This window comes from Anser cygnoides, chromosome 22 (assembly GCF_040182565.1).
Source record: "Anser cygnoides isolate HZ-2024a breed goose chromosome 22, Taihu_goose_T2T_genome, whole genome shotgun sequence".
Classification (NCBI taxonomy): domain Eukaryota; kingdom Metazoa; phylum Chordata; class Aves; order Anseriformes; family Anatidae; genus Anser; species Anser cygnoides.
In genome coordinates this window covers 7,504,342-7,530,623 of record NC_089894.1, presented here as the reverse complement: position 1 = coordinate 7,530,623, position 26,282 = coordinate 7,504,342, and the positions used below count along the sequence as shown (strand labels likewise).

The 26,282-nt window shown below is 44.6% G+C and overlaps 1 protein-coding gene and 1 long non-coding RNA gene across 10 annotated transcripts in view; one reads left to right on the top strand and one right to left on the bottom strand.

Annotated features, from left to right (window-relative positions):
• LOC106049576 (uncharacterized) overlaps positions 1-26,282 on the top strand; it is a 68,076-nt gene that overhangs the window by 10,683 nt on the left and 31,111 nt on the right. For 6 of the 9 annotated variants that reach the window (XR_010826259.1, XR_010826265.1, XR_010826262.1 and 3 more), the window contains 3 exons: positions 12,748-14,861; positions 16,206-16,318; positions 21,667-21,759. This is a non-coding gene — a long non-coding RNA (uncharacterized lncRNA). Of the gene's footprint in view, positions 1-12,747; positions 14,862-16,202; positions 16,319-21,666; positions 21,760-26,282 lie in introns of all 9 variants that reach the window. The other 3 variants (XR_007159792.2, XR_007159790.2, XR_010826263.1) reach the window with 2 other exon arrangements.
• CCR7 (C-C motif chemokine receptor 7) lies at positions 2-12,847 on the bottom strand. The gene is made up of 3 exons (XM_013201944.3): positions 12,721-12,847; positions 5,951-6,000; positions 2-4,135 (listed from the first exon to the last, which is right to left on the bottom strand). The coding sequence occupies exons 1-3, from the start codon at positions 12,728-12,730 to the stop codon at positions 3,071-3,073; spliced, it is 1,125 nt and encodes a 374-aa protein (XP_013057398.1). The 5' UTR covers positions 12,731-12,847; the 3' UTR covers positions 2-3,070.

The window sequence follows — 26,282 nt, the reverse complement described above, 5'->3', positions numbered from 1 at the left end:
GTATTTTTAAAATCGTTATAATTTATTTTCCACAAGTAGCAAAATACAGTCAGTTTTCAGACGTAAGTAGAGAATCTCAAGTTAGGATCTTAGGTCAATGTTAATATGTTTCATCAAGTGGCAGACTTATTCTCTCTGTTAAACTTTAAGATGAGCCATGCACTCTGAAGTCACTGCTGTCTTGTTGAGGAGGCACCAGATGCAGCTGTCCCAGATGCTGCTTTAGTTTCTCATTCTTGTAAAGGCAGCTGCATGTTTTCCTATTTAGAATACATCTGGTTGACAAAAACCTAGAAAATTCTCAGCTTGTAGAAGGGGAATGGCTTTTATTAAACAGGAGATGGGTACAATTGCGTTTTCTGCTGGAGCAGTTTTCCTTGCTAGAATAGTTTAGGTGAGTTTATTTTTTATAAAAAGGTTCAGTTAAAGCAGTGTATTTTCAGGGTACATTCATGTACATGTTATCTTTTTTTATGAAAAGCAGCTTTACATATATGAATACACATCAAGAGTATACTGTTACTGATGAAGAAAACTAAAAAGACTCTGTTATAGGTATTCCTTACTCTGGCAAACTTCTTATTAGCCAAGGGCCTTGTCTGTGCAAGGACTAGAGGGGAAAAACAAGAACAAATGACTATTCAGTGTGTCAGTCATAACCCTCCCCTTTTATATGACAGAGAAGCAGCACTTATCATATGTATTACATGGCCATTATAAAAGAAAATGCTTGAAACAACTGGATGGGATTGTCACTCAACATAGGTAACTCGGAGCAGAATGAATCTGAGCTCATGGCAAAATCCCACACCCCTGAGCCAAAGGGCTTAGGAAGGAGAATTTCTTTAATAATCGGTAGACAGCTGTATAAGTGGCAGCATTGTCTCAAAACCAGCTAATTGGATTCTCTCTTTGAAGGCTGATTTTATGCTTGTTTCTCTAGAACAAAATCTCTGGTTTTTGACCTATGATCCAGAAAGTTCCCTGCATGTCTCCTAATGGTTCCATGAGTAGTATTGAAAGAAGTGTGTCTGTTTAGTAGGCATATATTTTGCTCTGCATGGCTCTGTATGTCCACTGGAATGTGCCTTACAGGTTCCCCAAATCAAAACTGTTCAACTGCTGGTCTGGAAGGTGAGCATGGTATGTCCACTGAGTTAGGTTCCTGCCCAGCACCAAGAGCAGTTCATGGCCAAGACCTTTTGCCATTGATGTCTGGCTCTGGGGAGAGCTGTGTGCTATGGGGATTAGAGCGTGCTAGTCAATAACAGATGCACAAACAATTGCAGCAGCTCCTCCCCAGTTGACATTCAGATGTCCTGTAACAGCAGTTCCCAGGGTATTCGTCTGTTGGTAGGAATCTTCATTCTTCTAGTAAATGCATCAGCTGGCGTAACATTCAGGGTTTCTTTTCAAGGTCTTGTTTTACATGACAATAATCTGTTGTTCAGCTGCCATGTTCCTTTCAAGTACATGACCCTGGCAGTAATCTTCAATGCTGTGACTGTCCTTTGCATTAAATCAAACTGCAGTGAATGGCTTCTTTATTAGAAGTGACAGTATGAATGCAAAAAACATTTTCAGTAGCTTATAAGTGAAGTACGTATCTGACTTAAAAAAAGACAGCTGCAAAAGTCCTTCTAGAAAGACACACTGGTTGGGAAGGGAGAAGAAAACCCACATTTGTGTTTTTTATCTCTTGAGGTCAGCAAGCAACAGCACAGAAAGCCCCCACACGTATGTGAAAATCAGCAGACTGCGTCCACAGGAGCTGATAAAGCTAGATATAAGTGAGCTTCAGATACTGGCAAATAGCAGTGGTTGGACCATGGGCACAACTGTATCCTGAATTTAAGTCTTGCCTTAAGAAACGGATACAAACTTGTCCTGGGCTAGAATCTGTAAAATGCTGAGCATTCCTGCACCAGTCTGCCAAAACACATGCTTTAATATCAACGATGTGAGTAAAGACTTGCTCATCATGTCAGTAGTAAGGATGACATTTGGACAGGCTGAATGGCTGGGTGGTAAAAAATAATGTTTTGAGTACCTGTCTGGATTGGTGCAGAAGTATCTGTTTCTTCAAGTTTGTACCCTCGGTGGCTGGGGAGGCACCGGTTACTTGGTTCTTGTAAATTGTCTTTGTGCAAGAAGTTTGAATCTCAACTTTGCTAGCTACCCCTGCGTCAGCCCTTGTGCAGGCGGATGTCTTTTCAGAAGCTGAAGGAGACTTTATTGCTGAAGTGAAGCAGCTTTTCTAAAGAATACAAGTCAATGTTGGGATGCAATAACTTGTGCTCCTTAGGATGCACCTTCCTTGTAGGTGAAACACCAGATATCGTTGCTACAGGCAAAAGCGAAGTGGCTGTTCTTTTCCTGACAAACCTGAGATGCCACAATCATATGCATAGCTATTGAAATTATGCATATCATACCAAATACGGATTTGGTATCAGTTAAGCAAATTTCTCACTTTTCATAGGGAAGGCAGAGCTGAGAGTTGCATGCTAGGACACTTCACAGCTTATATTGCATATTGTGTTACGCTTGGAGGCTGAGTCCTTTGGTGCTGTTTTGTCTTGAATGCTGAATCAGTGCAACGGGCATCATTTTTGTATTTATGGAGAGTAAAAGGTGGTCTTATTAAATGCAACGTTCAAAGCAAGGACAGTGCTCTTGGAAGTTCAGCTCTAAAACAAGCAGTTCTGTTGCATGTGTCTGTCTCTCTTGCTATTTGTTGCTTTTAAGGAAAATGTTCTATTTCGAGCATTTCTGATTTAGACTAGGAAAGACTAAAATAAAGGTGAAATGGCATGATAAATTCAAGACTCACTGGTCTCCCTTTCCCTTGCTTTACTATTAGTCATAGCTTTATCAAAGTCTCTCCATCCACAGGAGTACTGGGTAGCAGTGATCACTGAGGGGAATACAGGGAGGTTCCTTGGTTTTCCTCTTACAGCTGCCTTTCCTAAAGTAGTGGCAGGTCTTCCTCTATCAGTAATTCAAAATAGAAGCAGTGTACAAAACCACGCCAGCCTTCAGCTTGGTTAAAGCCTCCCTGGAGCTCTCCTCATGGGGAGAAGGTGGTGGTTGTCTCTGTCTCCATGGCAAAGGAAAACCTCTTGCTCTCACGGCAGGCAGACAGCTGCCAGAGGCGCTTCTGGCTCAGGCAGCCCAGCTCCTTCAGAAGCTTGAAGAGGTCGTTGCGGAACTTGACGCCGATGAAGGCGTAGAGGAAGGGATTGAGGCAGCATCGGAAGCAGGCCAGTGTGTAGGTCACGTCATCTGCCATGTCGAGCTTCTTGCTCTCCTCACACGAGGTGGTGTGGTTGAAGGCTGAGATGGTCTTGGCCAGCATGACGCCGTTGTAGGGCAGCTGGAAGACAATGAAGACGATAACCACGGCAATGATCACCTTGATGGCTTTGTTCTTCTCAAAGTTGCGGGCCTGGAGTAATGTTTTGATAATGATGAGGTAGCAGACAGACATGACCACCAGGGGAAATAAGAAGCCAAAAACCATTTGGGATACTTTGATGCCGGTGTTGAAAGTCTGCAGGTCGTTGGCAATGATGGAGCAGCGGGGATGGTTGTCTGGGTTATTCACACCGCTGTGAACCAGCTCAGGGATTGAGAGGATGAAGGCCAGGAGCCAGATTACAACGCACGTTATCTTGCTAATGAATATCATCTGGGGACGGAAGCGGTGGGCTGAGGCAGCCTGAACAATGGCAAAGTACCTGTCGATGCTGATGGACAGGAGGAGCAGCATCCCGCTGAAGAAACTCATTTTGCAGATGCAATAGACTGCTTTGCAGGCGGATTCCCCAAAACACCAGTACGTGGCTGCACTTGTGGCCCAAAATGGGAGGGTGAGCAGGAAGAGGATGTCTGCCAGGGCCAGGTTCAGCAAGTAGATGTCCGTCATGGTCTTCAGCCTCTTGAAGTAGATGTAGGTGACCATGACCAGCCCGTTCCCCAGCAGCCCTGTGAAGCAGATGAGGGAGTACATGGCTGGGAGGAAGGCAGCGCGGAAGTTACGGACTTCTTCCTTCTCACACACGGTCTCAAACATGGTGTAGTCGATGGTGGTGTTGGAGTCATAGTCATCGGTGACGTTGTTCCCAGAACAGAACTAGAACAGAGAAAGGGGGGAAAAAAGGCGCATTGAGACAGGTACTGTGGGTGCACGGCTGCTGCCCTGCCGCGGGTGGTGTCAGGCCGAGGGCCTGATGCCGGTCAATAAAGCAGCAGGAGTGCCCAGCCACGGCCAGCAGAGAAGTCCCAGGGAGTTCCCTTGGTGAATTGAGTTGGCAGGGTCTCACGGCTGAGAGCTTTCTGGATAAGTATGTAGGGCTTGGGGTTTTTTGGGAGCTCGTTATGGGAATTCAGGGAGAAATGTTAGCGCTCAGCCAAAACAACACCTGAGAACATTCAAATGCGTGGCTGTTTTCCAGAATGTTTCGGGACCCAAATGCAGCTGTACATACATGGTTGTCAGGTAAAATAGGAAAAATAACACATCCTTTGGTGTTCTTTCAACAGGGACAAAATTTCCTCTTGACCACGTCTACTCATTAGGTGTTCTCTAAGTTCAGTTTCACCTCCCTTCCCCATCTGAGATACTCCTGGTGCTCACGCACACTTCTCACTTGTGAAAGTGCTACAAGAGGGGTGCAACTGTTGGTTTTGTAACCAGCAGCAACCTGGCACCGTGAGCACCAGTGTTCTCATGGGCTTCCTTGTCCTCCTGCCTTCTCCTCCCTTCCTCCCAGCTAGGGGTGAGCCTGCAAAATAGCTAACCTGGTGGTGTGAACAAAGGGCTCTGTGGGAAGATAAAGCCGGAGCCTCCCTTGGCTGTTTTTTTTTTTTTTTTATGCTAAATTAATAGAGGTGTCAATGAAACCGTGAGGAAACACGGCGAGTGAAGCAGGAAATTGTTACCGTGCTGACACGGACGAGTTGCTGGTGTCTCATTCACAGGCCCCTGCCCCTGATTTAAGCTCTGATTATTCTCGTTTCATCTTCCTACACTGACATAATCTACAGGGCCGACTGAGCTTGTGGTATCTCTGCCCTGCTTTTTTTGAGACTTATTAGTCTCCAGTACCTTCTCTCCATTGCAGCGAGATGAAAGGTTTCCCCTGGATACCTCTGCATGTTATCACTGAATATCTCAGCACACTCTCCATCTCAGGTAGGCTTGGCTTTTACCACATCCTGCGTGCTATCTGGAGGCATGCCACCAGAAGTGAAAGGGAAAAGAAGCAGGCTGCAAAACCCTCCCTGCCTTGCTGAGCCTCTCAGAGAGCCCAGGCTGGGGACCATGGCGTGGTTGAGGCTGCTCCTGTGGTTGCAGGAGCGTGAGTGCTGGGGGCCAGGCCCGTGGTTCAGGAGCAGGTCACAGCAGAGCTCGGTGCTTGGGCTTCTTCCTGCTTCAGATTTACTCTGAGCAGGAACAGGCAGAAGAAGATGAATGTCACATTCGAGGCAGCTGCACTCTTCCTCCTTGGGCACGTCAGCTCTTCAGTACTTAGAGCAGGTAAAGCCCAGCACTGTGAGCAGGTACTTCTGAAGAGCACCAGGCTGACTTTTTACAAGTGCTCTTCATGTGATATTTTTATCTTTCCTGAAAATGCTCACGTTGTTGCTATAATGGAAACTGGTTCTAACAGAAAACACCACCTCAGAATCGGTCTGTGTAGTTGTCTCTGTTCGTTCTTTGTTTGCATTTCTTTTGTTTGTTTTTCTTCATGCTTTAGCAATGCTCTCTGCTTTCTCACCACCCGCCTCCAAACGTGCTGGGCTCTGATCACGAGCAGCCCTGTCCCCTACGGATCTCTCCAGGCTGTGGGTGGCTGCTGTTTTGCGTGTCAAAGTTTTCGAGATCTCTCTTTACCCACAACACAAATGCGGCTGGATTTCAACAACATTGTTTTCAACATCTTACCTGAAAAATTAGAGGAAGGCTGAAAACAAGGGTGACCTTTAACTGTTTACCTATAGAAGAAGGAGACACTGTGTTAGTATCAGCACTTAAGCAGGGATTTCCACACGATGCTTGTTTTGAAAAAGCAGTGGTAGCATACTTGACTGCAGCATTCTCAACCCTGCAAAGCTCTCCACAGCTGCATAAACAAAAAAGCGATGAAGATGCTAACAGGATAGCCCAGGGTCATATAACAAGTTACTGTCAAGCATAGATTAAGTCTCAGAAATCCGGCCCCTCCAGTCTCATCTATAAAGGCTTGATAACAAAAGACAGTTAACTCGTAGTGTAACAATTTGTATTTTAGACTTTTTTTCCTCGGTCAGTTGTCGTTTCCTCCCCCTCCAGCTTCATGCTTCTGCAAGGCACAATCAGCAGCCAGTCTCCTGTGCTGCCATCTGAGCTGAGGGTGTAGCATACCCTAGACACATGTAAAAACATACAGCTGTGAGTGCAATAAATTTGGCCCAGCTGTTCCCTGACAGAGAGGTGACTGGACTGCAGAACAGGAAAGCTCGGCTCCCTGCAGGGATATACATAACTGAAGCTGGCTGAAATTTATTGCTTGTCTAAATGTCAGAGCTGGCTTGTGCTGCCTTTGGATGTGGAGACACAGCACGCTGACAGCTGGGGGAAAAAATTAAATTCGGAGCCAGATGTGATAATGGTGAGAGCAATCTCAGACAAACAGCTCTTCCTGCTGTGGTTAGCAGAGACGGAGAGGCCAGTGAAAGCTTTCTCTTCTCTCTATTTAAAGCACATGCCAGCATCTACCCCAGGCAGTTGTGACTGAAAGTTGCCCAAGCTAGAAGGTGATGTGGCAGCTGTGAAAAAGCCCTCACTCTCTGCTCTGGCCTGAGCAGAACGTATCCCTCCTTGAGGAGAGTTGGCATCTGCTGTTCTGAGCATCGTGCTTGTGATTCCCCCCAGAGAAGTGGTCACAGCACTGAGCCTGACGGAGCTCAAGAGGCGTTTGGACAGTGCTCAGAAATAATGGTTTGATTTTTGGGTGGTCCTGGGTGGAGCCAGGGACTGGACTCGATGATCCTTGTGAGTCCCTTCCAAGTCAGGATGTTCTGTGATCCTGTGCTGCTCATGCTAAGATGTCCTCTCTCGGCAGCAGCTAGTTCCCTGCACAGCAGGCCCCTGCTTCCCCACGGACGATCTGGTCCAGGAGTGCTGAGCAAGGCTGGGGCAGAGGCAGGAGATCCCTTTGGCTTTTGGCTGCCTGTTTCTTCTAATGAGCATGCCTTCCTCCGACAGATAAGCCTGTTTGTTCATAAATTTCACTGAATCCTTTGCCCTTCTGGTGTTCAGCAGCCTGTTGTACGCAGCTCTGTTCTGGATTGCTGCCTGCTGTTTTTTTGCAGAGCTCCTTTGTTCGGGTACTGAACTGGAGTAGGAGAATGAATTTCCAGTACTTCAGGTAACTGCCCACCATAAAAGCATCATAAAACAGCAATAGTTACATCAGTATCTGTGATTGCAGGTGTTTAATTACACGTGAGAGGCAATACATGGGCGAAATGTGCAAAAACTCGTATTTCTCATTCTCTGGGGCCTGTACGTGAGCTTCCCGCTAGGCCTCGTAGAAGTTTGTGCCTTGTCATCCTCCTCCCCACCTCTTAAATGCCTCATTTATCCTCGTGCTCCTGGGTGCTTAGTTATGTTACTAGACCCCTCACCTCTGAATCCTCCTGGGGGAATCTGAAACATGCAGAAGTGCCTCATTAGTGCAGGAGGAGAGTATGTCAAGGTAGCTTGGCCAAGATTAGGCTTGAGGGGAAAGGAGGAGGCCTGGCTAAATGCTTCTGTCTGTGTGGTTTCTGTCTGTCCAATGTCTTGCGGTCTGACCAGTCCTAGACTGCAGGAAGAGCTTCAGTGAGCACCTGATGTAGCCATCTCTCCCTTAATGATGCTTATCGAACTTTTGCGTATCACACACAGGAAACGCACCAAAAGCCCAAACCACTTAAATTTACCCAGCACGTTAAAGCAAGCCTAAGATGTAGTTGCCTTCCCTGCCTGGGACACTGGCATGGGGTCCCTGACCCCTGCAAAAAAAAACACCCATTGGAGCCTAAATGATCTGTCCCAGTGTGTTATTAGCCTGGTTTCCTAGGGACTCCTGCAGGCTGTGTTTATGCCTGCCTGTGTCTACTGATTGTTACCCCTACCGGCCACTGTCAACCCCATTTGTCAGGGGCTGAGGCCTCAAAGATAGTTAACTCCTAATTAACTAAGAATTTGTATAAAAAGGAGGTGGAAGAGAGCCACTCTGAGTCCCCACAGAAGGACACCAACTTAAATCATGCCATGCTCAGTTTTTCCACGCAAAGTGCACAACCACGGTGCCTCCTAGTGCCAGGCTGGTGCACCAGCACGGCCATCCCCAGGCTCTTGCCCTCCAAGTGCAATACTATTTTCTTCTGTCGGTTGTTGCATCTTCCTTCACCTCCCAGGGCCAGTCCAGCCCCTGCTTAAACTGAAAAATCCGGAATGCCTAGCAGCAGTGAGGTGTTTTTTAAGCACACTTTGAAGTGTCTAACGGGACTGATAACAAAGTGACTCAACTAACGATTCTGAAACAGTTCAGCTAAGTATCATTCCTTTGAAGAACTTCACAATCTTTTTTTCCCTCGGTTGCTGTTTTAGGTATCTTAAATGTCAAACTGTTTTCAATATAAGAAGAGCTTGCACCGTTCCTTCCTCTCTTTCTGTCCCACCACCTCAGCTTACGCATTTGCAGAGGCACAACTGGTGATGCAGTTCAGCCTCGTGGTCTCCCGCACTGCTTTGTTGAGCGGGTCCCTGAGTCACTGGTTTCAGGTCAACTGGACGAAACTCACTTCTTGCTGCAGTGCTCTTAGGAGTCCGGCGTGGTGGGGGAAGGGAGAGGGGAGCAGAAGCAAACGGGTTGCAGAGAGGAAACGAGACCCGCTTTGGCGTTAAATGGGCAATTTTAGGTAGCTTTACTTTTTCTTGCCTCTGGCAGTTCTCGGCTGCGGGTATTTTCGTAAAGTTTCGTTCCTCAAAATATTAAGAAAAAACCCTCTCAAAAGTCCCCGCAAACAGTTGAACTAACAACGTTAGTTACAAAAAGACAACAACAAAAAAAATTACAGTTAATGAGTCAACGCGTGCTGTAAAGCCCTGAGTAAGCCCCCAGCCCTGGTGATGCACTGCTTTGCTGCACTTCTCAAAAGCACGCTCCCATCCTGGGAAAACACGGTGGAAAGGAGAACTGCTTAGTGCAAGAGAAAGAGGGAAGGGGTTCTGCTCTCTGGGAATATCCCGGCACAGCTTTTGTCAGATGAACGGTGAGGAGATGACTTCCACCAGCTCACTCCTATGAAAGGTGGCAGCAGTTTTGAAAGCTGCTTAAAACTGCCCTGTGTCTGCACCTCTTCGCTCACAGATGGACATGTGCAGCTGCTGATGGCAGTGCTTGGAGAGATGAGGCAGCAGCAAGTCACATTTGGAAATCTTGGTCCATGGAGTAAGCACAAGGACTGGGATTCATCTTACTTTCTTCTAGCCATCAGCATCTGCTTAATTGCTTTGGTTCCCTTGATAGCAAAGGGAATGAAAACGCTTTTAAGGCAGTTGTGGTGCAGTTCATTTCATGCTGTGGCAGAAGCGTGGGCTTGTAGGTTTGGACAGATGAATCCCATGAAGTTTATCTGAATCTCCTTCAGCATCAGGAGCCAATCTTAAGCAAGATAAAATAAGCAGTAGTAGCAGCAAATCCACACAGATATGCCCAGAATTAGAGATTTAAGCATGGAATTAGGAAAAAAGGGGGAGTGATTGCTAAGTAACAGCAGAACTTCTGACAGCAAGAAGGATTTGGTGGAAAGCCTCCCCAGAGGTGGAAGGAGGAGCAGAAACACAACCAAGCAGGATGTTTAAAACTGGACAAACAATCCCAGAGGGAATCACTGGGGCTCATGCTGCACAAGGGACTCCCTCTTGTTCTGCAAGTCAGCTCTTCCCGAACAGATTTGGCTCTAGCTGTGGGGAAGCAGCTGCTCGCCTCTGTTGATGCTGAGGGATGTGCAAAGTGAAAAGCAAGAGTCAGAAATGCTTTTGTGAGTACTACAAAGCAGAGCAAACCTGCTGTGGTTATTTATTTTTGATGTTGGCCAGGACTGCAAAGTAAAAGTTTGAGTCTCGAGTATCTTAGCACACGTGTAGGCAGTGAGTAACGCACTACTGATAGCTGTACCCATACACCAGTTTCTGGTGCCTCTTCACCATCAGTATGGTAGGCTTTTGGGGAAAGAACCGGATATTTCTGAGAAGAATTAATCATACTTATATAATGACTTTTGGCAGTTAACAGCTCAGTGCCTGCTCCCCCCTCCTTTCCCCTGTGTTTCTCACAACTGACAAAGGAAAGATGAGCATTTTCACTGCTGAAATGAGCGTAACAGAACTACTTCTGTTTCCTACATTCATACATTTGTGTTGGAGAAGTTGGTTATCTGTCTCCACCTCCTTTAGGAAACAGTGAATCAAAAGGCAAGATAAACACAGATAAGCAAATTTTAAAAAGTCGTCAGGTGAGCCCATCTTCTTTCCTATACAACTGTCTAACAGCAATGCTGTTCATATTCCAACGCTGATAAACATTTCTTTAGGACTGTCCCTTTAAAACACAACAGTAGGACAGAAAACCTAAAGCCTGAAAATTGCCATATTCTTATCAGGTTCTCACTAGTCCTTTTTCTTTTTTTCTGCCATAGATAGCCTTTACCAATTAACTAAGGTCAGACTAACAGCTGTCCCCCATTAAACAGGAGACCTACAACACAACTTCATGGTGTTAGAGGGGCCAAAAGTTTAAACGAGATCACAAAGAGTGATTTATGGCCAACAGCTCCAGTTGGGTTATGACACGTTGGTTTGTATGCAGCCTCTGGCTCAGGAATTTCCTAAACCACTGATGGCTAGAAGCTCTGAGGATGCATCCATGAGAAGACTCCTTCTGCCCATTCCCTGCTCCTGTCTCATGGATCCCGTGGGGCCCAGTACACTATTTTGCACCAAGCAGGAGCATACTGCACCCCCCAGCTGCTTTTCGTCGCTGTCAAGAGACCTGAGCTCCCCTACCTAACTCAGCACAGGCTTAGCTCCAGCTGCACTGTTTGTTGCTTTACATTTGGATACTGCAAGTGGAACCCCCTCTGCTTAATCCAGAGATCACTGCAGACCTTCCAAGAGGAGAAATCGCTGCCTGGAAGATGAGGAATAGTTTGGGGGCTGAAACACCGGACAAAGATACCAGAAGTAGTTATTTTCCCTGACTGTACGAGGCTAGCTCTCTCTGTGATGTTGCATGAGTTAAAGTTCTGCATCTCCATTTCACAACTTCTTCAGAAAATGGGGAGTCCAATGCTCCTTATTCTTGTGCTATAGCCTAAGGCACATGCAGGGAATTGGGCACTCAAATCTCAGCATTCACAGGGCTGTCTAGTTGTGTCTGCAGTGCTTGACACAGGACATCTGCACCTGCCTTCATGCTGCTTGCTGCAGTGCTGAAATGCATAGGGAATCCTCTCACATCCCAATTAGTTCAAAGCTTTGATTTGAAAATATCCCAGAAGAAAGGCAGACCCCTCCCATTCCATATTATGGCAAAGGACGATTCATCACATCTGGAATAGGGCTTTACTGGAATGGACTCCGTGGCTACCATCCCATCCCTCTCACCATCCTTATTACAACTCTGACCACATTGCCTGGCATAGGGAGGTATTAGTTGTGTCATAAACCCATTTTGGTTAATTTGGCTTAATGTGCCCTCATGAGGTATTACTACATTTGTCCCTCTTCCCTGCACCTCCCTCATTCACCCTGGAATTAGTGTTTGCAAATACGAAAGCCAAAAAAAAAGCAAAAAAAAGGAATAAATCATACAGTCTTAAAGAAAAGAGCTTGTATCTCATCTCCACATCTCTGACCCACAGTGCGTTTGCCTCCTACAGCCCACCACCCACACACGCTCTGTGAAGTCGGTGCCTGCGGAGCACTGGATGTGAAGTGACAATAACAAACAACAAAATGTTTAAAACTTTCTGCAAGAGACAGAAACAAGTCTTGTGCCTCCTGGGCTAATGGGGATGGCATGTGCCAAAGAGCTGATGCTTCTCGCTTATTGCTCTGCTCCGTGTGCTTGGTGGTGGAGCACTCTGTTGGAATGCAGACCTGACAAGTACCCCAGCTCAGGGCTGCTCCAGCAAAGCCACAGTTTTTAGAGAAGTTCAATGTTTTGTGGCTGCAGTAAAGATATTCATTTATAGATAGTTTGCCTAAGATTGGACAAGTTTAGCCAAGAATAAACTCTCAATCCCTTAATTTATTCATGGAATTAAAATATTACCAAGGAGATGGCAGTTTCTTTTTATATAAAGGAACATGAAAAAAGATAGGAATGATGAGAAGAGCTCACTTGCTTTGGGTCAGAGAAGCCCCCTTGAAATTCCCTCCAAGCCTTTTTTTTTTTTAATGTTTCTGAAGTAATTGACTTGAGTTTGCTGAGCCTGTGAAAAAGATAGTTTTGAGTAGGTTTTTTTTTGTTCATAGTACACGAGAGGAAGAATAAAACTTTTTGTATTAATTACTCTGTTAAAAGTGCTTCATCCGTGTGTCATAGCGCACAAAATTTGGGCATCGTCCTTATTGCTAAGACTGAAGGCAAAGCCAGAGGCTGCAGAAGGGGTACTCACCACTGTCCATGGTCTTGTTTCAAACAGAAACGAAGTCACAAGGTTAGTGAGAGCATCGTACGTCCCAGCGCAGCCTCGGCGTGCAGCAGCTCCTGCTAGAGACCCTCTTTGGGAAGCTCTGCCTTTTATACTTCCTGCGGCTCTGCAAGAAGCTAGTGACGTGCCCTGCTGTCACTGACATTTAGAAGACCCTCCTCCTTCTCCTTGAGCTCTCACCAGCAGAGGAAAGTTGTGCTCCCATCAGTCACTCGATGTGTTCAGGTGCTTCCTCAGTGCCTCCAGCTGAGGGCTGTGCGCACACGCACCAGCGCACACGTGCGCACACACTTTTTACTGAGAACTCAATAAAATGAAGCAGACTCTGCTTTTACACTTGAATATGAGAATTTGTGGTAAGTGGACAAGAGGAAAGAGTCTCCTTTATTGTTCTCTCCCCACAATAGATCCTGTTTCATCCCTCAGAGCTCGATGCTGTTGGAAAGGGGGAAGTTTCCATCTTCTCTGCTAGACCCTTCCTAGGGAAGGTGCTCACCTACCATGTAACAAATCTCAGCGTGCAGGACTGCTAGCAGCAGGCATCCCTTTTCCTGTCTCTCACATGCTTGCAGCACCCTTTCTAGACAATCAACAGCTCCCGAGCAAGTGGACTTCCCCACCTCTTTCTGCTTTTTGGTGTTTTTGCGCTACCATCTGCTAAGTATCAGCACACACCATCTTCCTCAAAAAGGTTTTGCACATTCGTCGTCCTGTGCCTTCCCCAGCATCACGTTACTGCAGAAGTTTCAGACCTCAGCGTACAGCCCTGGCAGTTCTGGTCCCTGCCTTGACAGGGGGTTGATTTGTCTATTCCTCTTCATAAATGGATCATCTTCAATATCAATATCAATCAGTGGCTTTTGGTTTGTGGCTGTCCAAGGTGGATGCCTCTTCTTGGAACTGATTCTTCTAACAGGTAGAAGCATAACCAGAAAAGTAGAAAAAGGAAACCCTATTGTACCTACGTTACCTCTTGACTGATCTAGAGATAATGTTTACTCTACATCAGACAAATAATTGTGTAATTGGGTAGCTATCGTAAGATGCATCTGTGCTGGGCAGCCAGTGCCTGGCTCTTGTAAATGCCTGTCCTTTTCAAGATAATCTGATCAGTGTCTTACCAAATAATCTGATCTATGGGATGTGTATTACAAGGAGCAGATGAGTTGCATTAGGTGAATTGATTGGTTACATCAACACCAGCACTTCAGCATTAATGCGCATGTAACTTCCCACGGCAGAATCCTGCTCTCTGCAGGTACCCTTAGCCAGCATCCAAGCTGGAATTGTTTAGTGAAGGATTCTTCTCCTAAATATTAAAACACCATGACCCCCGGAATTCTGGCAGTCTCTGGAGAGCTGATTTGATTTTCTCTAGCATAGTTTAGCACTGCAAGATCCGAAGATTGTGTTTAAAATACTGTGGGATGTACGTATATTAAGATAATGTAATGGTTAATCAGAGCTAAAACAGGACTTGATTAGAATCTGAGTACATAAAAATTTGAGTCTGCTCCTAAAACTACTGATCATTTACTGCCTTGCCTTTAACTAACTACTTCAACTTGAAGCAAAACCTGCCACTTCCCAGCTTTCAGTCCCAAATTAAATATATCTGAAGTAATTGATCCTGTGGGTGGTCTCTGAACATGCCCAGACATCCTTCTGCAGTTCGGTCCCCCTAAAACATTGTGCCAGCCCAGCTTTCACTTAAATATCATCTCAGTGTTTCCCTCTTAGGAAGCCAGTGCCACTGTGGTCCTGACTCTGTTCTGGGGTCCTTAACGTGCCCTCCACACCGTGCAGGATGCTGGGTCCCCACAGCCTCGCCCGAGGTCAGGTACCTGAAGGCCAGCAACATTTATTTGGCTTCACAGAAGGTGACCTGCACTTTCCTTAGCTCTGTCTAAGCATGCTTCACTGGCTTTTCAATACGCTTGCTTTTGACTTATCTCTGTAGGCAGGTGCATTTCACATCTCTGTGACTATTTATTGCTCTATTTTCCTTTTGTTCATCAGTTATCCAAGCAGGTACGCTGCTTTTGAGAGTTATGTCTTCTAACCACTTCCGCCAAGAAGGATGAGAGATGAAAGACTTCTCTCAGGTACAGGCAGAATACTAAGAAATGGTGGGTGTAAAGCCTTTAAACAGTCTCAGTGCTGTCTGTGGGAGTGGTGGTTGTGTAAAGATAGAGACGATCATCTAGATTTACTCTACTTACACTGCTACACGAGAGGGGAACCAGGCTGTCTTAGCAAACTTGCCTTCTGATCCACAGTGGCTGAAGCCGAATACAATGAGAAGAAGGAGGCAGGCGGATGGCTTGCAGTTTGTTTTCTGTGCATATTCCCAGGCATGAGCTTCAAAGTTTTAGTACGTGCTAAGTTGTGTGTTGTCAGAGCCAGCTCGAGTAAATTGTTTTCTTTAAGACAGAACTGGAAAATTTTGAAATAAACAACTTGCTATGTCTTTATGACACTGAATCTTCTTGTACAGTCATGTTTTGTACCTAGGGAGTTCTCAAAGCATTTATTAAAGCTCTGCTTAATTTGGGTATATTTGCAGTCTATTTCATGCCTTTGTGACTCTGTTTCTGACATATACCCTTTAATATGTGCACCCCATGAGCTATCTCTTACAAACATGTGATTCTGTTTGAACAAATGTAATACTTCTCAGGGTCAGGCCCTCATCCATGCCCAGATAGTCACACTGTGCTATCTGCTCCCCAGAATATATTTGTTAAACTAAAGATCAACTAACTATTTGAAAACAAAAACCAAAATCAAAAGATAGTTAGGTGTTTTCAGTCTTATGTTAGGATGTAGATTGCTGTTGTCACCTCTGATGGAAAAAAAGTGGAAATTAGTAATAAAATTTGTCACCCAGGTCACAGTACTAGAACTACATTGAAATCGTTCATCAATGTGACTTCTCAAAAGAAAATGAAGTTCCTAATAAATTCCACAGGAAATTAGCTCAGAAGGAGATTTCATTTCAGGTTGGTTCCACATGAACCGAAACATTGAATTTGCTGAGCTGAATTGAAACGTCACCTTGAATTTACCTGACATTAAATTGCAACTCCTTCTGCAAGGAAATCTCACGAGATACTAGCTCCTGTATTTCACACTTACATCCTGTTTATAAAACTGGTCTCCTTGCTGTCTCTCCTCTAACTACATCATATGAACAACCCAAGACCAAAAGGACCCCAGTGCCTCACAGAGCATGGTGCCTGGCCAGCACACAGTCTGTGCAGAGTGACAGGGGCATGGTATTAGAAAGCAGAACTCATAAGTTTTTACAACATTCAAAATTCATTCTGAAAAAAGCATAAAGCACATTTTTACATCCCCAGTTCAAAGCCTTCATGTATTTTTCATTAATCTGGTTTTAAGCGAATTGTAATAAAACCTGACTTGGTGACATCGGAATTTCTCAGCAGGTGGGACTCCATCCAGCTTCATCCACCTCTGCCCGTGGCCGCACAGGATATCACTCGCACCGTATTTCACGTTCTGGCTCACAGAGCTGCGCAAGAACTGCTGGCAATTCCAGGTAAGCAAACCAACACTACTATGGTCCACCTCCAGGCTGAACATTAAAAGGTTTTGCATACTCAAACGAAGTATTACAGGTTGAATTCAGGTATTATAGGCCCCTTGCCAGCTGCTGACCTGTCCCTCTTCCCCCACACCCTGCCACGGGAAAAGACAGCATGGTGCGCTGAATAAAATACACCAGCTTACTCCCCCTGCTCTCAGCTCTGTTCATCTGTTCTTTTGCTGATCTAAAGCACCAGGAGAGTTTCTCCCCATTGCTGTAGGAAGCCAGAGTCACCCAGGCAGAAGTTGGTGAGTTAAGGGTGAATGTTGCTCAAGTGCCCACTTCCCAATAACATCCCTCTTACGCTGAGAAGGGACCTTGACGTCTGTTTGTTCTGCTGTGCCCAGCAGTGCAAAACCAAGAGACCTGGGATCTCCCACCTCGTGTTTTGCCTCCTGCCCAAACAACTCTCTCAGCTCTCGAGCAACTGGGCTGACGTTCATGAGGCATGTGGGGAAAGTTCATGTGTTGAAGTCAGTAGGTTTACTCTGGGGAGGGCTTTGACACAGTTGTTCTTCAAGCAAACAAAATAGCAGAAGTGAAATTGTAAGTAAATTCCTGACATTAAGAGCAGTACCGAGCTGGGATTCATCACCGAGAGGAGTTCTTAGAGTGGTTTTAGGGGATGCCCTGAAAAAAAAAAATATCTCGTGATTATAATCTTACTATGAGGTTATTACCAGATTCTTATCCACCCAGCAGAGGAAGCAATCTGCACAGCAGGCAGGCTCGTATCAGGGACACACCGTTGCCCCTGCTGCCAGTTGGTCAGCCACAGGAGGGAAGGGCACATGCTTGGTGTCACTGGGAATTCACCTTCTTCACGCCTGCGTCAGGTCATGGTTGGTGACATTTCTTTCCACACAAGAAAAAAAAAACACATTTTGACCAGTTTGGCATCTGCTCTGCACTAAAGTAACTTCCTCACCTTGCAGTCAAGGAATTGAGCTGTGACAAGGTAAAAGTACCCAGAGACACAAGCAAAAGGGGAGAGGTGAAGCTGTCAGCAGCACAGACACCTCTGGCTGCTGCAGCTGAGGTGCAAAGAAAACGTAGGGTAGTCACTGCCCCATATGCTGCTGGTCCTAAACCCTGTAGGTCATTGCTGGGTGCCTTCCTGCAAGATCTGCTCAGTTTTGCTTGCCCACACTACCAGGTCCATTTTTGCATTTAGGGGCCTGCAATGAACAGGCTTCTGGCCTGAAGTAACATGAAACAGAGACTGGTCATGCAAGAATGACAGGAGAGAAAAGGCAAAGAGACAAGGAATAGGAAGAAAACCCCCTGGGGCACTATAGGAAGATGCTAGGGAAGGGGCATGACCACTGGTTATGCCTGGGGTTTTCAAGCATTCCCTGTACTTTGTTCCCACTCCGATGTGCAAACTGCCAGTAAGTTCCTAAAGGATATCAAGCACTAGTGACCACTGAATTGTTCGGGGAGATAAAGAGACATAAGAGAGGGTAGAGATGTAATTAGGCCTCCCAAAAGAACTGAAATGTCAGCTGGCCATACGGAAAGCATCCTTCCCAGGAGCCTGTGTCACCATGTTCGGAAGGCAGAAGATTTAACACCAGTCCCCCGCAGCCTTTGAAAGAAGACTGCGTATGGAAACGTGGAATAATCCTGCCAGTGGTTTCTCCAAGAAGAGCTCATCCAGTCTTCTGTCACAGATATCTGACATTCTTCTTCCCTGGCGTTAAAAACAAACAAAAACCCCCATGTGCTGATGTTTCACGTGGTTTCTCTTGTTACAGTCCCTCTACCTCATTTGGCTTTTTTTTTTTTTTTTTAAACTCCAGAATTGGTGCCAGGTTTAAAATGGCTTTTTCTTTTTTTTTTTTTTTTTTCTAATAGCACTGAGTTGCAAAATGCAAGATGAAACTAGCTGTTTACAGAAATTCTAGACTTTTATAACTCAGAAGTGAAGCGGTATGTGATAATTTAACAACAAAATAAGACACCAGCCCAATAACTGCAAAACCACTTCAAAAAAAAAAGCAAAGAAAAAAACTGAGGACTGTGAAAAAAAGCATCAAAGTGAAAGAAGGGAACCAAGAACAAAAACAGTGAGAGACAGACCTAAGCCAGAACCAGCATCCATGCTTTCAAGCATGTAATCTTGCAGCTATCTCCATTTGGTTATCAGTAGCCCCTCCATAAAAACCCACCATCAATTACACTCTGCATGCGTAGAACAGATTTCAAACCTAGGAATCAAAAGCACTCGATTCAGTATTTAAAACCTTGATATCCTGATCAACTGTTGCAAGGTCCTTCAAGGCACAAACAGTTACGGCTACAATCCGCCTAATGTGAAATGGATTTGCTCTGTGCCTGCCTGGGAGAATGGAGTGCAATTACAACTCTTTTCCTCTCTCCAATATGATTAAATACTGCACTGCAGTATAGCGATCACAATTTATGTCCAAGCTGCCTAGAGGGCTTAAAGCTGATTTCTAGCCTCTGCCACAGTTGTACCAGCATCACCTACAACGTCCACACCTACATTTCTCTGTCAGGTACGAAGTATGGGTCACTGAGGACAGGCAGCAGAGACACGTTCGAGTCTAGGATTCCCCGTTCTCAGTCTCTAACCATTGTAGAATCATTTCTGACAGTGGTGGGCTTATTAAACACCACGCTTCCCTGTCCCCTTTCCGAACTGGAAGCACTTTAGCAGAAGTGGTGTCTTGTCTGTTATCTAAGTGCTGAATTACAGACGTGGGGCATCGCACCCAGTTCAGTAGAGAAGCAACCATGAGACGATGACAGCAGTGTGAAGATTGTTCCTGTTCAAGCTGAAATCCAAGCCAGTGACAAAAACCACATTCTAGCTCACTGCGAATTTGCATCTAAGGGCAACATGTGTTAAGAGACTGATGAGGGTGGTTTGCACGCAGTAGATTACCAAAGGGAGAAACTGAGGTTGAGTGATGGCAGAAGGCTTCATCTGCTGCTCACCGGATGCTGCAGGTTACTCACACACAGCAGTCTTGCTGTAAAATAAGGGCCCAGCTCTGTACTTTTAAATGCACTACAATTAAGTGACAACAAACCCAGATGTTTTCACTATTCCACCTACATGTCACTTCTGCAGCCCTGCTAGAACATGCTTGTTACTTTGCTTCGAGATCTTGCTGTGCCTCAGCAGAACAGGCAGGTCGTGGTACAAAGCACTGATGAGAACTTTCACAGCTATTTAATGTTTGCACTTGGAAGTCCCTGAAACTGTTACTAAAAAACTTTATGCTTTGGACTGATTTTCAAATATTCTTTTGGTGTACAAGGGTGTATTGATAAGTTACTGTGCTTGATCTAAAGTGGATTAGTTAAACTGCATTAAGCCCACATAAAGACAATTATATTCACAATTAAGGTGACCTTAATTCACATTGGAAGTTAAATCAGTGTAACTGTAAGTTACCTCTGTTGACTAATTGAATCAACGATGGCAGAATTACCGAGCAGGATCATGTCAAGTTATCCAAGAACAAAATGGAATTTATGTCAGTATCTGTGGGAGAACAAGTCATCCTTGCAATAAGAGGATGCCTTTTTTCATCTAAGTCCTTCCCAAGCAGCAGACACATGCTAGGCTGCAGGATTGTTAATGGGGCTTTTCCGTGTGATCAGCCCATCCAAACCTTTTGCTGACTCTGAGGAAGCGTTTTTTTTCCTCTTCACTTTGATCACGTTTATCCAAGAGCAACTTAAAAGTGCCGATCTTTGAATTTCTGCAGACACCGGGAGGTTCAAACTGCCAGTCCTTTCATGAAGCCAGTGCTGGAGGACTGAACCTCTCTCTTGACAGGTACCATCTAAAGCTTCAGCTACACAGCCCAGTAAAGGATTTCACTCCGTGTACTTGTGGGCTACCTTGTCTTTGAACAACCTTTCTCAACGTCTCCCAAGGCATTCCTTTGTTACAGACGAAACCTTTTTCATTACAGCTCTTTCTGGTTAGAAAATTAGAAAGAGATGGTAGATTCCAGTTTCTTTTTAATGGGTTTCATTTCTACTTGCCATGATCTATATAAAGCTAGAAACCCATAACTGCCACTCAGACACAAGCAGAAGCATGCAACTAAATTTGTTGCATGCATTATATTCTGTGCCAATATAACCAGCAGACTTACAAGGTGGAGAGAAGTTAAATCCACAGCCTAGGCAGTTGTGTTGGAAGCCCCGTCACAGTTCAATAAACCAACCAAAAAAAAAAAAAACCACAGAACAGCGTATCCTGCAATACCTACTGTTGCTTTAGGCCTGGCTGACACTTGCTAGATATTATACAAACTACAGTAAGAACTACTAGCAATTTGCAGCCAAGGGTAAGACTTTTTCCTCTTAATCCATCTCCAGGCAGAAAGGTCACAGGGAAGCTAAGGGAGACACCTGGTGGCAACGCTTGTTCTAGCCCATGTACTTCCACACGCACATAATCAGCACCAGTTCTTTGGATCTGTAAGGAGTATTTTTCCTCAATCCTCCAACTGTCAGCAGGACCAGTAACACCTAGAGTTAAAAGGACAGAAGAGAAGCAAGCAAAGGAGCAGAGGCAGTGCAGTTTTAATGGCGCTGTGTCAGCACAGGGTTTTTAGATTGATGGGCAATCTGAAGGCATTTGCTTTAAGTAACTTGATAAATTGGTTAGGAAAAAAAAATCCAAAGTAGTTCCCCCTACCCCACTTTTTATTTTTTATTTTTTTTTAAGTAAAAGAAAAGCCTGTGTAGCTGGGGATTTAGTACAAAACCTGAAAGGAAGAAGAGGAGAAAAGAACCATCAATGAGTCTTTGACACAGGGTAGACACAGAAGCTGTGAGTGGAACACTTGCAGCTGGCGGGAACTGAGAAAACAGCACAGGACAGATAAGAGACCTCATCGAGTGCCCACTTTGCACTGAGCAGAGATGGTCAGAACCTGTTCCCCCTTAGCCCAGAAGATATCCTTGCCAGCATATCCCCCTCCTCCCAGAAGCTCCATCACTGCCAGCTGAGATCTCCCCACAACCCAGGTTTGACTGCAACAAGAGCGTGCTTGTCTCTGGGTTAACCTCCCTGTCAAAAAGCTCTGGAATCGGTCCACCTAACCTGCCCCCTTGACTTAAGGGGGGAAGCTGTGTTTTTCTGCTTCCTCTAAGCTGCTGTGCGTCACCACAACATCATGCTTTGAATGGCAGCTCAGTTTCCTTACGTGCAGCAAGCTGCCCTGGCCTCTCTCTGTGCCAGTTTGGTTTACTTTGATATTTTATCCATCTAAAGCTCTATTAATCCGTTTTATTCCTTTCTATCATAGGGATAATCCTTTACGTAAGCAGAGCTCCTACAACTGAAGTCCTCATTTTGTTTGAAGGAGATTAGCTTTGCAAGACTATCCCCTGTGATACAGGTAATGTTTTTAAACTCTTGCATAGTTTTGCCATTTATTTATTTTTAATGTTTAGCTGCTGAACAAGCATGAGACTTCTGTCTTTCTTGGGAATCTAACCTCAACCACATATGTAAATTAATGCTTCAAAATGGTATTTAGGTGCACAAAGTTTTTAAGTCACATGGATTTCAATAGGAATAAAGTATTTTGCCTGTTGAATTGCTTTTGGAAAATAAACAAACTCAAGAGGCACCTCAAAAGGTTTTCAGTATCTAAATACATTTCAACATTTACCCTTTAGGGCTCACTTCATGCTATGTAACCGTTATAGGTCAGTTTTGTAGGTTTGAATGTTTTGGGGGTGATAAAAATCTGATAATTACATTAACACAGGGAAAAGAAAAAAAGATTTTTAAAAAAGGCTTCTTAAATAGTTTTTTTTTTTTTGTGGTGAGATAAAAGCATATTTTTGAGAACTGCCAAATACAGAAGAGAACCTTTGCCTACTTGATTTTACCTATAGAACAAACCAAACAGCAAGATGTAGAGCAGCAGCAGCAATGTCAGAGGTCAAAAAGCATGAGTCAGACTCTCAAAAAAAGGCTGTTTTTTCTTGAAGTGAAAAACAAACTAAAGAAAATAACACCCTCACCATGATGCAATGTTTTGGATTTGCCTCTTCATTTCCTTGTCAGGCCCATGTGGGTGTGAAAGACTTGCCAGCTTGCAGACATCTCACAGGAGATGGCTCAGGCCCACTGCAGGCGACCTCAGCCCACACCAAGAGCACACAGACACATTGCTGCCTGCACCCACATCTGCCCCCACCTGGGAGGCGTTGAGGACACTCACCACAGCTGGAGGAAGAAGGACCCCTAGCACTCTATGAGCTTGCACCCACTTTCCAAACAAAGCACAGAAAAAAACAGAGGAAGGAGGAGGCAGGCAGCTAATTCCAACAAGACAACAAGCGGGTGGGCTTTTATCTGTTCCATCATCCTCATGGGAGGGTTTTGTGTCCTCCACCTGAGGACCTCCAGGTGGGTGTGCTGGTCCCTCAGGAGTTCTAGTTGGCTGCTCTCCATCTGAGCCCTTGGTAGTCAGCGAACTGGAGATATGAAGCAGGCGTCAGGCTCTCCTAGGAGCCGACCCCAGCTGTAGCCCAAGGAGTGTGGGGTGAGACAGGGCTACTGCAGGAGCACAGCAGAGGAACCAGGGTTCTTGTGAGGTCAGTGCCATAGCCTTGGCTGCAGCTCTCCTAGGTCTTCCCCATACCCCATCACCTCCCCTAGCTCTCTAGTGCTGTCTCCTCTTGGTGCTCCTAATTCCCTCACTGCCCTGTGCACCTCCCTGTGCTTTTCAGACCTTCCCTTTTCCTGGCCTGTGAGCCAGACAGGAGACAGCTCTGGGACACTGTGCTGCACTGTATCAGCAGCTGTCAGTGATCAGCGGCACTGATTTGGGCCCCTCTTCTGCACCTGGTCCTTGATGCTCATGTCCCTTGCAGGCATCTCCTGGTTTTGGGAGTTCTGCACCTCTGCCAGCCGCCACTGGGGTTGGTCAGTGCTTCAAACACTGCATACCGGGCGTTTGTTCAGGTTTTCGTGTGCTTGGAAAAGTTATTTTACCCTTGAAGATGACACCTACTCATTTGGGTACACACCCTTAGCTGTAACACACCCTGTCTTTGCCGATAATTACTGTTATTTACATATACCTTGAGAATATGTAGCAGATGAAAAACACAAACAGTCTTCAAAAAACAAGGCAGTTGCACAGATAAAAGGTGTTGCACAACGTGCGTTCACATCACCTGAGGTGCGGAGTCTCCTGCTGCTTCTGTACCAACGGATTCCACGTGAACCCCTTCGTGGTCGCATTAAGCATAATGATGAGAACAACTTGCCTATTCTGAGAGACTGGGATTTTGAACTTAAAATTACTTAAATTATTAGGCAGGCTTCACTGTTTTAATTCTTTTATAACCCAAATTAAGGAGCATCCATGGTTTCGGTTTCCTCCTAAGAGGGTTCTTTCTATAGCCAAGGTAACACCTTTTTTCAAACACATTAGTATCAGAACTCCTGTTTTTTCCTTAAGAGGTGATGATAAATACAAGATTTCCTGCTTAAGTAGCTCATTGTGTGACTGCTCCTAAGGGGAAGGCTTCCAGTGCTGAGTTCTCTGCCTTCGTTTCCAGTTGTGCTTTGCAACAATCTTCTCTGCAGCTGTCGCTGGAAGATAAAAGCGATCGCATGCCTGCACATTTCAGTAAGCTGCAATGCTGTCTGTAGGAATTGATTTGACTGTTCATACTCACATTCTCCCTCAGCACTTGAACAAGCATGTTCAGATTCGCCCACAGGGTGCAGTGCCTGAGGCTGACACAGTTGTTTGCAGGGTTGTCTTGACATCTACAGTAAGATTTAAATCCGCTCCGTAGAACTGCACTAAATTGTACTATTTCACAGAAGAACCAACACAATGTAAGAACTTCTGCAGACAATTGAACAAAGAACTTCGACTCAGCACCAGCTGCTGAAAAGTGCATGTCTCTTGGGAGTATGAAACAAAATCGTAAACTATGAGGCAGTGTCTCTGAAGAGTCTCTTTAATATGTACACGAGAGTGCACTGTAGTGCCTGTTCAATAGCCATTTCCAAGCAGAAATGTCCAAATCAGTTCATGAAATCTTGTGAACTCGGGGAGAATGCATGGCAGTTAGTAGTAAAAATTGGCTTCAGCTATTAAGTGTTAGGACCATAAGTGCATCTTACTCCTCGTATCATTCCTTTTGTAAATATGCGCCTTACAGCCCTTTGGGGTGGAAATTTCACTTCATTTAAAGTAATGTGAAAATGCTTTGTCAACTTGGAAGGTGGCAGTTAAAAGCTTACAGGAAAAAAGATCACAAGTTCGTTACTACTTGTATTATTTCCTCTACAAATTCCCCTATTCACTGGCTCTTAAAGTCAAAAGCTGTCACCAGAGTTCCTTCTAGACATAGCTAGCATTTAAACAAAAGCCTACAGCAACTCAGCAGTTTTTGCTTTGATTTTCAAAGCGCTCCTGCAGCATAGCTTTTCGTATTTAACATATTTCAATAATGAATTCCACGTTTTCATTCTTCTGGCCTTAAGATGGAGGACATCTGATAAAAGCCCTACATAAAATACAGGTACTGCCTTAGAAAACAAGAACCAGACCACTGTCAATTTAAAAAAAAAAAGTTGGATTTTATTTTTAGACCATTAAAAAAAAGGATTTAAAAAAACAATACCATCTCATATACCCACTATTCCATAAAAACACACTAGTTTATTGAAGCATATGCATCATATGTTCTCTTATAGTTGGAAATTTATAAAACAGCCATAAAAACACACTATTGAAGCATATGCATCATGTGTCCTCTTACAGTAGGAAACCAATAGAACAGCTTGTATCTGTTGTAATCTTTTTTTCTTCAGATAGGGCTTCGGTTTGTACAGGGCAAAATGTAGCATTTTCAGTACTTTTGTAGAGTTCCTAGAGGTTTTGAAAGGTCATGGCAAGCAGAACTACTGTTTTCTACTGTTTGTGTTGCATTTATGACTACTTTCTCTGAGAGCAAGTAACACGTTTCAATTCTCTCCTGCTTTGTATTTTGCCAGATCTCTGGCTGAGGTCCTATTATGATATCTCAGTAGCAAATAGAAGAGTTAAATAGTGAAGAAGAGCAAAGACTGTTTTTGAAAATAATCCTGTATCACAGAAGAAAAATCCTCAAGATTTCATATACTTCAAGACAACTGCACTCTTAATCATTTGGAAATGTATCCCCAAATGTATTGCATGCATAACACGAGCAAGTTTCCTTCTGTGTTGCACAGCTACTGTATTCATACGATAAAGGTTATACAAAAAATGAAACAAAAAAACAACGTAAGTCCAAGTGTTGCAGCCTTATTTAGGAGTAATGAAAGCTTTCTTTACAACTGTTGAACTGGGGAGCTACAGTAGACATCATCGGGGGCAAGAACAGAAATAGTTGTGGTAACTCGTGCTAGGCTGCTGTGGTTTTTTTGTTTTGTTAGATCAAGGTTACACACAGAAAGTACAGGGGTTATGCATCTTCACTTAATACTAAGGTCAACTTTAAGATGCCTCAGTAACATTGACCCTGTCTAGGAGGCGAGTACAATTAACTGTATGTTTCTCAATTACGCTGCTTCATCAGCCTGTGATCGTGGTACAAGCTTCCCAGCTCCCAGCGTAACATTCCCTTACACTAATCAAGAGGTGTGTGGGGGCTGTCAGTCCATCAGCAAAGCTAGGTCAAGAGGAATCCAGCAGAGAGGTGATGCACATCTGCATCTGATTCAGCCACAACTGAACAAGAAGGGCCTTGAAGGAAAACTGCATTTTCACTGTGGGCATGTAATTAGAGGGGGAAAAATCCTGATTTCTAATATTAAAAACAAAACCAGTTATCTTTCTGGGGAAGAAATTCCAAACAATAGTATCTCTTCATATTTTATCACTGTATTTATACATGAGGT

Coding starts and splice junctions, on each gene's coding strand:
- CCR7 (XM_013201944.3), bottom strand. Junction 4,136..5,950: donor GCCTTCCTCTAATTTTTCAG/GTAAGATGTTGA, acceptor TCTCTGTTCTAG/TTCTGTTCTGGGAACAACGT.